At 39.7% G+C, this 16,468-nt stretch overlaps 1 protein-coding gene and 1 long non-coding RNA gene across 2 annotated transcripts in view; one reads left to right on the top strand and one right to left on the bottom strand.

The window, feature by feature from the left end:
* Nucleotides 1-1,233: 1,233 nt before the first annotated feature.
* LOC148908610 (uncharacterized) overlaps nucleotides 1,234-16,468 on the bottom strand; it is a 56,370-nt gene continuing 41,135 nt past the window's right edge. The window contains exons 2-3 of the long non-coding RNA XR_016120772.1: nucleotides 1,586-1,675; nucleotides 1,234-1,498 (exon numbers count right to left, since the gene is read on the bottom strand). This is a non-coding gene — a long non-coding RNA (uncharacterized LOC148908610). The remainder of the gene's footprint in view (nucleotides 1,499-1,585; nucleotides 1,676-16,468) is intronic.
* LOC148908613 (uncharacterized) lies at nucleotides 2,925-9,201 on the top strand. The gene is made up of 3 exons (XM_089035225.1): nucleotides 2,925-4,058; nucleotides 5,037-5,044; nucleotides 6,304-9,201. The coding sequence occupies exons 1-3, from the start codon at nucleotides 2,925-2,927 to the stop codon at nucleotides 9,191-9,193; spliced, it is 4,032 nt and encodes a 1,343-aa protein (XP_088891351.1). The 3' UTR covers nucleotides 9,194-9,201.

Genomic DNA, 16,468 nt, shown 5'->3' with positions numbered 1-16,468 from the left:
AAGCACATCCCTTGAAAGGTATCACTAAGACCTATTCACATATGAAATTTAGTTTAAGAATCTTTTATTCTGAATTTTTTACGGATTTTTAAGTGTTTTTTAGGAAAAAATTCATAAATGCTTAATTATGTATGCAAATGAGCTATGACGTCATATGTATGTTGCTCTTGTTAATGTCTACTAGTTGTATTAGTTTCATATCATTTAAGTGTAATGCAAAGGAGTTATACGTTGTCAAAATTTCAACATTCGGCCACCAATTTCGTGACCTTGACCTTGACTTTAACCAATAAGCTTTCAGTATGTTAAAGCTCTACTGCGGTTCTCTCAAGATACAAAGTATCAGAGCTCTAACTTGTTACACGAACGTGTGAGAATTTTTTGGAAACGGCCTTATTTCAAACTTTGAAAAATCACTTCTCAGCGGCACTTTAAGGAAATGATGCGCTGAGCACATGTAGGTGATCTACTCACTGAGGTCTATTCTAGCTCCTTCTAGCTATTATCCTTCTAGTAGAACTAAGATATCGGTATTGCACATGCGCCGTACAATGTTCCCACGCTGCCACCAATACCACGTGATTCCCCACACCACGTTCGCACATGTTATGAGGTTAACTTAAACGTTTGTGAGGAATAAAGAAATTAAAAGTATATCTCCCTTGTTTTTCACTAAGTCTATATCTCGTGACCCTCCCCTCCCTTGTTTCTCTTTTGTCCAGACGTTTCAAAGGTAAGACATGCTTTTTTGACACCTCAGTTTTTCATTTCTTGCTCCCCACTACTGAATCTTTTGCAATTTTCAAACCATGTACGTCATGCATAACGGCAAGAGGAACATTTTGATACCAAGAAAAGTGTAATAAGTTGTATAGTTAGTTCCTAATTAGTGATTTTCTATCGTGTGAAAAGTCACACGTGTAAAACAATAGTAATGGCGGACATAGGGGGAGGGGAGGGGAGGGTAGGGGAGGGTTACTAAGGGTACTGGTATCCGAATAAACACTTCCCTGTTTCTGACTATATCTCTGGAGTCCGTAGGCCGATCGATATGAAATAAGTATCATATTAAAGCTCTTGAACAGGGGAAGACAGCGAGGGTAGTCGTATGGGGATGGCTTTTAATGCGCACGCGCAATATAGACTGCAATGTCTTTTCACATATATCCCTGGTATCGACACTTATTTTCTATTACATATTAGTTAAAGATGAAAGATAAAAATTTATTCGATCAACAAACTGATCCACCAACTCTACAACTTAAAGTGCTGCCTTCGCGCAAGCGAAGGAGGTCGGCAATCGACCACTTCAGAAGCTTGTAAGTACGTTAATTTCAACCCTAACACTCTATAAATATGAATGATGTTAAATTTACATACATTCTTTCTTTTTTTTTCCCTCGAAAGCTCCTACGACAATACACGATTGTCGTCCAACTTTTGACTTCAATGGGCTACGACAAGCCCATCCACGATATTCGTGTGCCGAAATCTATTCCTATAGGAGAGGGAATAGACATGGAAGACATGGGTAAGTACGACTTTAATGGGATGAAATTTCTCTTTATATTTTGCTCACACTTACTGTTAATTTTGATTTCAGAGGAAATAGACTTCTTGTTGTTTCCATTACGAGAAGAGGGCCTGTATGTCGAGGCGTAGGAGCAGTTTACCCCTATAGATGGTAAGTAAACAAAAGGAGGCGTTATTGCTGTCGAAAATGTTCTAAGTGCTAAGCCTAGCCATCGTACCTGCCATTTTGTAGATAAAGATTACAAATTGCTGGGCCTCGACCCCGACACAGAGAAAAAGAAAGAAGAGGAGCAGAAGAAGGAGGAAGCGGCGTACGTGTTAGGTGTCAAGGCGAGACAAGAGAGGAGGAAGAAGAGGATTATGGAGATAAAGAAGGAACTGGGGAAGCATGGGATACAAGTTGAGAGGGCTGGAGTTGACAAGGTGCAAGAGGGGGCTGAGGTTAAGACAGATGTCAAGGTTGTTATTAAGGATTGTTGGGGGATGATGATGGAGTGGAGTAGAAGAGAAAAGGAGGAGGTTGTTGTTGTGGGTGATGATGGTGTTGATGATAAGGGGAAGGAGGAGGTTGACGTGGTAGATGAAGTGGTCGAGGGAGTAGGTGATGGCGATGATGGTGAGGATGTTGATGATGGTGAGGTTGAAGTGGTTGGGGAAGATTGTGTTAATGAGATTAAAGTTGAAGTAGAAGAGGTTTAGGTGGGTGCAAGTAAGAGGGGTAGTGCTGGTCGCTGCCCCGTGTGTCTAGAGCACAAAACATACGTTGTGCGCCACCTGCGTCTGGTCCACAGGTGGACCAATGAAAAGATAAAACAGCACAGACATGAAACGAAGCTGCGCCAGCCGCAAAGGTCTTCAAATCCGCTGAGAAAGTGCCCCTTTGTGGGATGTAATACAATGCTTACGAAATTCCAAACACATTGGAAGATCGCACATCACGTGGAAAAGGAGACAAAGCCTGAAAGGTAATTACCCTAGAGCTCTAGATTAACCCTCACCAAAAGGTGTATAACTTTCAAACTCTTTTGTAGATATGCACAGCTCCTCAAAGCCCTCAGAGTGCAGCAAAAGCAGTATAAGGAAAACATCACGATGATTATGAACAAGCAAGAAGTAAAGGAAGAGGAGAAGGATCAGAATGTTGGAGATAAAAGAAAGGCAGAAGAAAGTGGTATGTATACTAAATGGTGAACAATTATTGCTGAATGGACAATATACTCATAGTTGGATTTGGACTATTTTTGCAGTAGTTGAGACGAGGAAAAAGAAGATTGTTTTTGACATTGAGGAGGAATCCGACTCTGACCCAGACGATGTGTATGAGGTATCCATCCATCCATCCATCCATCCGTCCGTCCATCCATCCATCTTTCGAGAGCTAGCTAGCTATCATGGCGGAAGGACGCGATTTTAACTCTCTCGTCGAAACTGATTTAAAATCAAATTTACCACTCAAACTAGAAAGCGACCGCGGTAAGCAAAGGATCAAATGGCTTGGTGATTTTGAAGATTTAAAGGAATTTGCGAATTCAAGCCTTAAACTTAGTGGAAATTGGTTTTTTACGAGCAATAACGGAGGATTCCATGTTCTTAAGTCCGACACTGTAACTCTGTGTTTCTACCCAAACACGAAAACCTTGAATGTTCAGGGAGCGAAACAGGAAACAATGAAGAAAAAGATTATATCTTTTATTTCTGAGGACAGCGAGGAACAAAATGGAAACTGTAATGTAGAATCAAGTCCCGAATCAAGCTCTGAATCAGAAGATGAATCTGAAGAAGAAGAAGAAGAAGAAGACAAAGATGGCGTCGAGGAGGGACAAAAGAAGACCGAAGAATATGTTTCAAGTAAACCGAAACACGATGATATTCAAGTTCTTTTCTCAAGTATTAAGCCTCCCACTGGGGATAATCAATGCCCTGACTGCCAGAAAAACGCCAAAGATATCGAGGACTTGAAACGAAGACTACAAACTCTCGAAAGAAGATTTATGGAGTCAAATACTCCTTCCTATGAGGTTCTTCAAGCAAAATTCCAAATGCTTCAAGAAGAAAGAAACAATCTTTTATCATTATTATACTCGTCCAGATATTCAGCTCCAATCCAAAATTGGAATACTCCTCCATGTCCAATGTTTAACGGAACGTCCGTATATCACTCTGACGAAGCTAACTTTAATGGAAGCACTCTTAATTCACAACCCAAGAAGCAGAAAGTTGCACAACAACGCAAAGAACGACAGACAACCAGAGAGATGAACCAAAACTCCGTTCAAAACGAAAATCAAAATAACGAACCCTCAACCATCAAAATACCCGAAGTATTCGTTATTGGCGACTCAATGCTAAAATACATCCAAGGAGATAAACTGTCAAGAGATCAAAAAGTCAAATGTATGTCGTATGCTGGTGCCACAGTGGAGGACGCTGAGGATTTCATCAAACCTTCCATAAGGAAAAAGCCTAAGAAAGTGATAATACACTGCGGAACGAATAATTTGAACAGCGACAAAGATCAAGAACAAGCTTATTAAATTAATTGAGAACGTTAAGAAGGAAAGTTCAAGTACTGAAATAGCCTTTTCCTCCATTATACGTCGAAAGAACAATCAAGTAATTAATAACAACGTAAATCAGGTAAACCAACTATTGAAGAAATATTGTGAAAGCAATAACATAAGTTTTATTTGCAACGACAATATTGACGATAGTTTTCTCAATAGAGGAGGTATCCATTTAAATCGTCAGGGGGTAATTAAGCTAGCTTCGAACTTTAGGAATTATATTAATAATCATTGATTTAATCAAGTTGTCAGTGCATTACCACATTGTTCATTTTCAAAGCTTTTCCAGACTAACGGTTTTTAAATGGGAATCTTAAACATAAATAGTTTAAGAAAACTTATCGATGAGCTCAGAATTGTTATGTCCAATGACATCTTAGATATATTAGCCATTAACGAAACTAAATTAAATAGTAATGACTGTGATTCTCAGTTTTCCATCCCCGGATACGCGCTGATACGTCGAGATAGGAATAAACATGGAGGTGGAGTTTGTTTTTATATTCGTGACTCAATTAGTTTTTGTAGGAAAAAGAACCTAGAGGATGATGAATTGGAAATAATAATTATTGAGATTAGAAAGCCAAATTCTAGTCCCTTTCTCGTAATAACATGGTATCAACCTCCGAAACTACCTTTAGATTTCTTTGATAAATTCGTAAACGTTCTTCATATTATAGAAGATAAATACAAAGAAATTTACATTTTGGGGGATTTAAATTGTGATCTGCTTTCTAATCCCCCCGAGTTGCATACTTCACGGCTCAATGATATACTTGATGAATTTCAATTGGAGCAAATAATCAACGAGCCAACTAGGGTTACGAAAAAGACAGAGTCCTTAATCGACCATGTAATATCAAATTGTAAGAATAATATTATTCAGTCTGGAGTTTATGCACTATCTATTAGTGACCATTATTTGGCTTTCGCCATCAGGAAAATTGGTATCCCAAGAGGAAGACCTAAAATTATTGAAACGAGAAATTTTAAAAATTTTGACTGTGAAGACTTTGAAAATGACCTTAAAAACACTGTTTGGCCACTCTTCGACCAACTAAAAAACGTGGACGAAGCATGGGCAAGCTGGGAAAAAATCTTCTTAAAAACTATTGATAAGCACGCTCCCACTAGGTTGATTAAAGTGCCCAACAAACCCTCTCCCTGGATAAATGCTAATGTTAAACAAGAAATGCATAACAGGGACTTCCTAAAGAAAAAGGCCACGAAGTCTAATGACCCAGAAGACTGGTCTTGTTAATCAATTAGTTACTAAGACGAAAAGGAAATTTTATCAAGATCAAATTGAAAAACACTCTTGTGACACCAAGAAAACTTGGAAGACAATAAATAATCTCAGGGGCAAGAGATCACAAAATGTTGAAATCAGCGAAATTAGGCAGACTGTGCAAAATACTGTTACTAATCCAAAGGATGTAACAAATGTCCTTAACACTTATTTCACAGAAATTGCCGGTAAATTAGCTTCAGAAATAAATTCTAAACGTGCCAGTAATGTAAATTTCGCTGATTATGTTAAAAAAGTAGACCATGTGTTTACTTTTCGCTTGATCTATTCCTCTAGAGTACTTGAGCTTCTGCATGTAACTCTTTTGGTATACCTCAGGGGACAATTTTGGGCCCAGTTATCATTTGTTAATACAGTTTTTACGGCCTCTAGGTAGAGCAACATTAAGTTTTTTATCTTGATATTGATAGAGTTACCGTGCTTAAATAAAGATTATTATTATTGTTATTATCTATCTATCTATCTATCTGTCTATCTGTCTATCTATCTGTCTGTCTGTCTGTCTGTCTGTCTGTCTGTCTGTCTGTCTGTCTGTCTGTCTGTCTGTCTGTCTGTCTGTCTGTCTGTCTGTCTGTCTGTCTGTCTGTCTGTCTGTCTGTCTGTCTGTCTGTCTGTCTGTCTGTCTGTCTGTCTGTCTGTCTGTCTGTCTGTCTGTCTGTCTGTCTGTCTGTCTGTCTGTCTGTCTGTCTGTCTGTCTGTCTGTCTGTCTGTCTGTCTGTCTGTCTGTCTGTCTGTCTGTCTGTCTGTCTGTCTGTCTGTCTGTCTGTCTGTCTGTCTGTCTGTCTGTCTGTCTGTCTGTCTGTCTGTCTGTCTGTCTGTCTGTCTGTCTGTCTGTCTGTCTGTCTGTCTGTCTGTCTGTCTGTCTGTCTGTCTGTCTGTCTGACTTATCAATATTAGTATTGTCTCAAATACTAATATTGATAAGTCTGACGGTGATAATAGACCTCATTCTATTCCTAATGTTAGAGGTTTTAAAATGGCCTCTTTAAATATAACTAGTCTTGTAGCTCATATAGATGAACTGAGATCATGGGTCATTCAGCAAAATTTTGATCTTCTTTGCATAAATGAGTCAAGGCTCGATCCATCAATCCCAAGTTCAATGGTGAGCATCGAAGGCTATGACATCCATAGGTCTGATAGAAACCGCAATGGAGGGGGAGTTTGTTTATACTTGAAAAAGGGCGTAAATGGGAAAAACCGTAGTGACTTAACTGATGATAAAGTAGAGTCCCTGTGTTTTGAAATCATGAAGCCAAATAGCAAGTCTTTTGCCGTTTTAGCCTGTTATAGGCCTCCTAACTATGATACACGCTCATTTTTCAATATATTTGAAAATGTGTTAACAAAAATAGATTCTGAGTTTAAGGAAATTTATATCCTAGGGGATTTAAACTGTGATTTATTATCTACTAATATTAATCAGCAAACCCGCTATTTGAATACGACTGCTGAATTGTTTCAACTTACGCAGTTAATCACAGAACCAACTAGAGTCACTGAAAAAAGTAAAACCCTCATTGATGTGATCTTAACGAATAGCCCAGATAGGGTAGTCCGAAGTGGAGTGGTTCACATTGGTATCAGTGACCATAGTCTGGTTTATACAATACGGAAAATAGCAATTCCGACAAACAACAATCACTGTAAGATCTCATTTAGATCGGCTAAAAACTTTGACTCCGACAAGTTTCTTATGGATTTAGCAACACTCCCTTGGGATTGTTTGGATAATAAGGAAAGCCCGGATGACATGTGGGACAGATGGAAAGAGTTATTTCTCTCTGTTCTTGACTCGCACGCTCCGATCAAAACAAAACGAATAAGAAACAAGAAGTCTCCCTGGATGACAACTGATTTGAGGAAAGCTATGTACGATAGAGATAAAATGAAACAAAAAGCTACTCAAACGAATTCGAGGGACGACTGGAGTGATTATAAGTCTATTAGAAATCGCGTCAACAACGAGATAAAAAGAGCCAAGAAGTCATATTATGAAAATCATTTTGCACAAAATTCAAAAAACTCAAAGGAGGTCTGGAAAGCTATTAATGAAGTCCTCTCACGAAGGACTAAATCTGGCTCTTATGTAACATCTATCAAAACAGGTGATACATCGATGTGTGACTCGAAGGAAATAGCTGAGGTATTCAATTGTCATTTTTCTGAAATTGGGACTAAATTAGCTTGTTTAATTCCCGATGGACCGACTGCTTATAATGATTATCTAATTAGAATTGGCTCAACATTCACCTTACGACACACATCAGTTGATGAACTTATGAAAATCATTAATTCTATTGACGTTAAAAAAGCGACAGGTCTTGACGGTATACCATCTCATTTCATCAAGATTGCTTCACCAGTAATAAGTCAATCACTAGTGAAGCTATTCAATCAATCAGTTGATAAAGGGATTTTTCCTAACGGCTTGAAACTTGCGAAAGTTACGCCAATTCATAAAGCTAATGACAAAGATGATTTGAATAATTACCGTCCCATTTCGGTCTTACCTACTATTGCTAAGATTTTCGAGAGAATAGTTTTTAACCAGTTATATGAGTATCTAAACTCAAATAATTTACTTTCTCAAAAGCAGTCGGGATTTAGACCGCTTCATTCGACTACTACTGCACTCCTAGAAGCCACAACGGAGTGGCTTACCAATATGGATGAAGGTAAATTGAACTGTGTCACTTTCCTAGATTTTAAAAAAGCTTTTGACACAGTAAATCACTCCATACTTCTCCACAAATTATACTATTATGGGATTGCAGAAGAGTCGATAAAGTGGTTCAAATCTTACCTCACAGATCGTAGTCAGAGATGCTACATAAACCATACCTTATCTAGCTCTAGAACACTCGATTGCGGCATCCCTCAAGGCTCAATCCTTGGGCCATTATTATTTATTATTTACATAAACGATCTGCCAAATAGTGTCAAATTTTCAAATGCTAGAATGTATGCTGATGACACAAGTCTCACCACTTGTGGCACATCACAAAAGACTCTATTTGACGAGGTGAACGCTGATATTTCCAATATTCATAACTGGTTGAAAGCTAACAAACTTAGCTTAAATTCAGCTAAAACAGAGCACATGTTTATTGCTTCTGACGATAAATTGAAAAAAATTACCTCCGAACCACACATATATTTAAATAGCAAACCAATTACTAGAGTCTCTACAGCAAAAACTCTGGGTGTTGTGATTGACGAACGGGTGTCTTGGGTTGCTCATATTGATTACATTTGTAAAAAAATATCCTCTGGATTGAGTGGCATAAGACGAGTCCGCGATTACATCCCCTTGGAGACAGCTATTACCATATATGAGGCTCTCGTTTTACCTTGGTTTGACTATTGTGACGTGGTATGGGATAATTTACCAGTAACGTCTGCTGAAAGATTGCAAAAAATGCAAAATAGAGCTGCAAGAATAATAACAAAAAGCAGCTACGATGTCAGATCTAGTGATATTTTAACTTCTTTAGGCTGGAAAAGCTTACAAAGAAGAAGAAAGGAGCATAAAGCAATAATGATGTTTAAGACTTTAAATGCACTTGCACCAAAATCTGTAAGGGAACTCTTTTATTTTCAAGAAAATACCTACGATTTTCGTGGTAGAGAGAAGTGCTTAAAGTTACCGAAACCCAGCACTGAGTTTTTAAAAAGAGCTCTCTCTTATGACGGTGCAAAAGTGTGGAACTCGTTACCCCAAAGTGTCAGACTGTCCAATAATTTAAAATCTTTTAAGAGGAATCTTTCGTCTGTTGGTCCTTAACACTTTAATTACTATAATATTTTTGGGGGGTAGATGAGAATGTATTTCATAAATCTGTCTATATATTCTTAACGTTATTATTAATTTTTTATATATATTACCTATGAACTCGGTTTTCATGAAAACCAATTTGTACATTGATGAAATTTCCCGAGATTAAATAAAAGACATCTCTCTCTCTCTCTCTCTCTCTCTCTCTCTCTCTCTCTCTCTCTCTCTCTCTCTCTCTCTCTCTCTCTCTCTCTCTCTCTGTCTGTCTGTCTGTCTGTCTGTCTGTCTGTCTGTCTGTCTGTCTGTCTGTCTGTCTGTCTGTCTGTCTGTCTGTCTGTCTGTCTGTCTGTCTGTCTGTCTGTCTGTCTGTCTGTCTGTCTGTCTGTCGTCTGTCTGTCTGTCTGTCTGTCTGTCTGTCTGTCTGTCTGTCTGTCTGTCTGTCTGTCTGTCTGTCTGTCTGTCTGTCTGTCTGTCTGTCTGTCTGTCTGTCTGTCTGTCTGTCTGTCTGTCTGTCTGTCTGTCTGTCTGTCTGTCTGTCTGTCTGTCTGTCTGTCTGTCTGTCTGTCTGTCTGTCTGTCTGTCTGTCTGTCTGTCTGTCTGTCTGTCTGTCTGTCTGTCTGTCTGTCTGTCTGTCTGTCTGTCTGTCTGTCTGTCTGTCTGTCTGTCTGTCTGTTCTGTCTGTCTGTCTGTCTGTCTGTCTGTCTGTCTGTCTGTCTGTCTGTCTGTCTGTCTGTCTGTCTGTCTGCTGTCTGTCTGTCTGTCTGTCTGTCTGTCTGTCTGTCTGTCTGTCTGTCTGTCTGTCTGTCTGTCTGTCGTCTGTCTGTCTGTCTGTCTGTCTGTCTGTCTGTCTGTCTTGTCTGTCTGTCTGTGTCTGTCTGTCTGTCTGTCTGTCTGTCTGTCTGTCTGTCTGTCTGTCTGTCTGTCTGTCTGTCTGTCTGTCTGTCTGTCTGTCTGTCTGTCTGTCTGTCGTCTGTCTGTCTGTCTGTCTGTCTGTCTGTCTGTCTGTCTGTCTGTCTGTCTGTCTGTCTGTCTGTCTGTCTGTCTGTCTATCTTTAGATTCATGGATGGCCCTAGTGTAACCTAATAATAGATAGCATTTTTCGTACTCTTAAAAACGTACTATTTCAATCCAAATACAGTGGATTGACAGATATTGATGCTGTTTCTCCTCCCTAGGAGTCACTCTTTCATTGCTTTCGTTTTCAAATTTTACTAACTTCACAAACCCAGCTATGTTACATTAGGGAACATGGTCGTGGATTCTGCGGTTTCTTAATCGATCAAAAACCCAATATGATACGAAATCAGGTTAGATCATGCTTAACACTGTCTACTGATGCCCCCAAACATCCACTCAGTATTTAAGTTTCATTAGGAAATCGGGACGAAAATTTCAAGTAAGTTCGTATAAACTTCACTAGGTCCTAGGGTTTGAAGAAATTTCAAAATGATCAAAAAACGTGCATCTTCATGAAAAACTGCAATATCTTTCCACCGTTTTAATGTAGTCCCATCAAATTCAAGCACATACATTTTAGATAAATGTACTAGATGTCCTCAAAATTCCATGCAAAAATATTGAGTAGCTTTTGAGTTAGAAGGATTTTCTTGGCCAAAGTTCTCAAAATTTGCGTAACCGAAAAGCAGCTGTTTTGAGCAAATCTAACCATTCCAAGCGGATAATGATAACTTCTTACAAACATTACGGATAGGAATGGATTTTATACCAGTTGATAAGAGGTTTCTTCCGCACACTACACCAAAGGTGGAGGATAAAATAACATAATTCTAGGAAGTTATGATTTTTTATATGTACCCCTGTAAAATGCCGCTCAAGTTACAAATGGGAAAGTTAGGGTTAAGTTGGAATAAAGTTTTCTCCAGGTTCCATTTTGTTCGCGAAACTGAATCTCTTGCCATGAATAGAATCGATTCGGTGAATCCTAATACACAATTGAGTCGCTTTCGCTAATTTGCTTGTTTTGAATTTTTAATTTCCAACATTAAAATGTTACAAAAGGGAACATCGGCGAAAAACACCGAAATTATAGCTTCTTCTACACGACTTTTTTGTAAGACTTTTTGATGTAGAACTCTAATATGCGCATCACCAACTTGTTAAATAGTTGGTAAGAGTGTAGAATGGTGCCTTGTCTTTGGGAAATACGGCGTTTCTCCCTTGTTTTATCTGTAAGCATTTAGATACATTATTCGCACGTTTTTGCTTTCATATGTTAGTAACCTTTTATCTGTAAAAATTACAGCTACTTCTAATAGTAACATTAGTTCATCATTTTTATCATTGCATTCGTTTAAATCGTTTCATCAGTGCATTTGCGCATTTACGTAAGAGGCTCATCGCTTTCATATGAAAGAAAACGGAGGATGAGCTATATAGTCGTGATTTTTGAATTTTAAAACATTTTACTAAATAACCTTACTTTACAAACTCAAGGCAGTCAAGGTGCTGACACACGGTGCAACATTGCATGCAACATTGCACGCAACAGGACTGCTGCAGCGTGTCTTCCCCATGTTGTTGCACGCAATGTTGCATGCAACAATTCTGAAGTTAAATCGCGCTCTGCTGTTCCAACATTGTGCGCAACAAATGTCATCATGTGAACATGTCTGCAACATTACCTGCAACATTTTGAAATTTTAAGCGAAACAGCTTGTACCAAATTTATGACTGCGGACCAAATATCTTAACATAGCAGGCTGACATAAGCGATGTTGCATGATTTTATTCCAATGTCACTCCGATTCAAATTCGCTGCTTGCTGATGTTGAGTGCAATGTTGCACCGTGTTTCAGCAACTTAAACGCCATTGAAATCTTGATGATAACATAAAGACCATAACTATAATAAGTATAGCTGAAGTTACTTGCACTACTTCAATCGTTTGTTGCATTGCACTGTGTAAAAATACCATTAAACGTCAAGGAAACAAAACACAACCAAACACTGGGTACCACTAGCACTAATAACGACTTCTAAAGTAACGTAAAACTTAGTTAAAAAGTACGATAGAGGCCAAACTACTATGTGGCTGTATTTATTTCGATAAAAAAAATTGTAGTTTTTAGTCAAAACTCTGCGCATGGGCAATTGGTGTAAGATATTTGTTATCAGTTTCAAAGAACATCATATCAACACAAGACTTAGTGAAAGGTTACAATAGGCAACTATTACAGCGAGTGGTTGTAATACTATTTTTTAAATCGATTTTAATCCCGGAAAAACATTTCCCAAATAGAAAACAGTAAGATAATGGTGTTCTCTAAGCATTCCGATCAACCATATTGCACTTTTTATTTAAAAAGAATAAAAAGGAATGACAAAAAATTGAATGAAAATATAGAGTTACATAAGGGAACTATCGAAGTAACTGGTTTTAGTACACTTTTTATAATCGATTTTTATCCCCAAAAAACTTTCTCAGAAAGTGAACAACTATGATAATACTCTTCAAAAAGCATTGCGATTTACCATGTCACCTTTTTTATTTGAAATAAATAAAAAAAAATGACAGAAAATTGAAGGCGAATGTAGAGTTACATAAGGGAACGCCTAGAGTTACAAAAGGGAACCTCCGGTTACATTAGGGAGCGTGTCAGGTTACATTGGGGAACATCAAGTTACATTAGGGAACTCGTGAGGTTACATTAGGGATCGCGATCCCTTTTGTAACCGCAATGAGTTACAAAAGGGATCAAATGTTACAAAAGGGAGCGTGTCAAGTTACATTAGGGCCCCATGAATCTAACTATCTATCTATCTATCTATCTTCAGATTCATGGATTCTATGTAAATAGAATCCCGTCACGCTCTTTTCGAAGCAGATGTTTACTGAGCAAGCTTTCTTTGAAGCTCTTCTTTTGCCTCCTGGTATATCTTTTTGCGAGATTCCTCGGAAAGATCTTTTACGACTGTTTTTTTATTCCTTATGTCCGACTTTAATTTCTCGTATTTGTCTTCTTCGGCCAGAATAAGCGAAAATTCTACGTCGTCTATCTTTCTGTCACGCAAAGCCTTTGAGACAAGATCGGTAATTGTATTTACTTTAGCCCTTGACAGAGCTATTGTCGTGTCATGCTTGGATATTTTGCTTGACAACTGTTTCATAATGCCCGTAGCAACAGCCGAGATAATACCACAGGCTGCCCCAACGCCGGCCAAAGGAACTCCAACAATTATTCCCGGTCCAGTAAGCGAAGTAGCAACGCCGGAGCCCGTTAACACAACAGATATGGACCCTGAAATTATCGCAATCTTATGTAGCGTACTCCGGGCTCTGACGTACTTTTTTCTAACTTTTTCGTAGTGTTTTGTTTGCCCTTCCAAGTAAGCCAGGATTAAATTTGCTTTATTCAAACGAAAGTTCTCTGTATTTTCAATGGGTGCCGTAGTGTGATAATTGGGAACATCTGGGTACAACTGAGGTGCTGATGGTATAACGTCCATTATATATACTAATGTACGACGCTTTTGGGAATGATATTGAGGAGCAGCCACATCACGATAATCGAGATTACTGGAATTGGAGAGCATTTAGGAAGATGTTTCCGCATGCAGACCCCAGTAAGTTCGAAAGAAGACCCGATGGGATTTACTTCAACGGCTCCAGGATGTACAGCAATGTGGACTTGGAGCCAACGCTGGTGGGGCAAATAGACAATCAGCTGCAGCATTCCACGCCTACGGTACCTGTGCAGCATCCCACGGTAACGCCTAAACCAACCTCTAAGGGTTGGTCAAAGGAATTATTGCTGGGCAGCAGTACTTATCCAATACCCGCGGTTTCATTTGATGAACATCCAAGCTTGGACCTAACGTTGAACATGCGGATCTCTAACAACCATTCCTTTCCGTTAAAGGTGCGAGATATCTTCAAAGACGTACCCATTGTCCACACCACTGCAAAAGAATCTCATGAATGGTTAAGTGGCCCTAACATGCGTTATTGGCCGCAGCAGCTGAACTTTGCGGTTTGGTGTGCCACTAGCGGCTGTGGTGTAAGTGCAAACTTGATGAAGAATTCAATATTTATGTTTCATTTTCACTTCACGGTTAGAAGAATACTGCATGAAATGGGTGTTATTGCGCTGCCAGGAGATGCCGCGTTCTATCCAAGAGATAACAAATACGACGTTCCAGCCTACGACAGACTTTGTAAGGAGTTTGGTGTTGTAGGGAAGGATTTCAGGTGCACCGTGGGCACTAACAATGGGCTGGGACACGTTTGGGCTTATTGGGGGATTGGTGGGCACGAGCTAAGCGATAAGGAAGAGCATACGCTGCGGTTGCAGTGGGACACTGGGTATCACAAAGAAACCTACGACAGCAGCACCTTCTTCGAACCAAATACCAAAACTACTAAGGAAGTTAGAGACGGGCCTCTGTTTAAAGACGAGGGTGGTAAGTATGCCGGGGCTAATCCACTGATTATTAAGATTACCAACGACGAGCAAACGAAGCAATATTTTAATTTCATACCCAAAGTAGGCAAAGGACTAACTAGAGCTGGTCTTGCTCGTTTGAATCGCAGCATAGAAGCTTATGTGTATTCTATCCTTGGGGCTCAGGTAAACACCCGATCAAGTATAATTGGGAATACGGGCGCCGCAGAAGAAACGCGAGCCGAAGCCTTGATCTTATTCGAAAGTTCGATCTTGGAGGGTGACATTAGCAAGGGCGTACAGCGTTACCAACTAGCTATACAAGATTCTAAGGCAAGGTTGGATTATGCAGTAGCCCCGGGTTGTTGGTTAATGCCTAGTAATTTATCTATAAATACTGGCTCTGTAGTAGGTTACAACAACAAGCTGCAGCGAGCAACCAAAGACATGAAGTTTGGGGTGAATGATGTGAGCTCTGACATGACCAAGGGCATTCCTCACTTCGTAGAGAAACCAAAAAAGGAACACGCAGAAAAACCCGAACCAAAGAAGAAACCATCAAAGCATATTCCCGCAACCATACCTGAGGAATATGACCATAACCTACTAAAGGCCGGCGTAGCAGTTGCAAGCATTGGTCTGAGTTATTATATATGGCGATGAACAACCCCTACGTAGCTGGAGTGGATTGCGTTTACACGACTTACACGGGCGAGAAAAAATACACCCAGGCATCTTGGGTTGATGTCACGGGCATGTCTGTGAATTTGAACTACTCGGGAAAGAAGTTAATCCTTTGTAGTATTTGCATTGGTACGAGCAGCCATGCCAACGTCGGCTTTAGGTTCCTGGATGAGAATGGCGTACTGCAGCCTATGAGAAATAAGACAAACAACAGGGAGCCTGTGCATTTTTCCGTAGAGCCAAACCCCCTGAGCACCGAGAATTTATCGGTTTGGACTTTCCACATGGTTGCTGATTGCCATGGGAAGGTAAAGCTGCAGATAAGAGTAGATGACACCGGGAGTGTTTGCATAAACAGCATAGAAAATCAAAGGGATACTATCTACAATCACAAGACCATTAGCACTCTTACGGTAATGAGTCTATAGAAGGGAATTTATTCCCTGAAATATATGAACCCACACGCGAAGGAAGATTGGTTTCTTCATTATTTGGAGGAGAAGGAATACTTAGAACAGCATTGGTATGACACGTTGAGCGTTGCCTACTAGGACATTTTTGATAAGAAAATGTCATACGTATACCATGCTTCGCGTATTTCAAAACAACGACACCAAACTGCAATGCATAGTGCAAGGCGACAACCTGTACTTCAAAGCAAAGGAAGTTGCGGCTGCGTTAAGCTACACGAACTCCAGGAAGGCTGTGTCAGACCACGTATCGGAGGAAAATAAGGTAACTTTAGGGGATATAAAGGGTGTAACTCAAAATGACACCCTTAACGCGCAACCGCATTCCGTGTATTTAACGGAGGAGGGCCTTTACGAATTAGTATTTGGATCTGAAAAGCCCATAGCTAAAAAGTTTCGCAAGTGGGTGTTGGGTGACGTCCTTCCTACGTTAAGAAAAACGGGTAAGTATGCGCTTGACGGTCCAAACAAGTTGGTATTCAAGATCGAAAACGAATTTGACCTGCATAAAAAGGTAGTACACTACATTCGCAAATATTACCCCCAAATGCTCGTAGCGCCCGGCTTGGGTGAGCTGCAGGACTCGGACAGCAAGCGCATAAAGTGCTGGCAGAAAGGATATCAAAGGGGTCAACCTGACCTTCTTATCTTGAATGCACATTTGCGATACCGCGGTTTCTGCGTGGAATTAAAGACGCCAAAGGGTAATGGGGTGTTATCCGCGGAT

Source organism: Actinia tenebrosa, unplaced genomic scaffold, assembly GCF_029948245.1.
Source record: "Actinia tenebrosa isolate PJP-AT-01 unplaced genomic scaffold, QUT_ActTen_1.0 PGA_scaffold3__52_contigs__length_22856419, whole genome shotgun sequence".
In the NCBI taxonomy this organism is placed as follows: domain Eukaryota; kingdom Metazoa; phylum Cnidaria; class Anthozoa; order Actiniaria; family Actiniidae; genus Actinia; species Actinia tenebrosa.
This window is presented reverse-complemented; position numbering and strand designations above follow the sequence as displayed.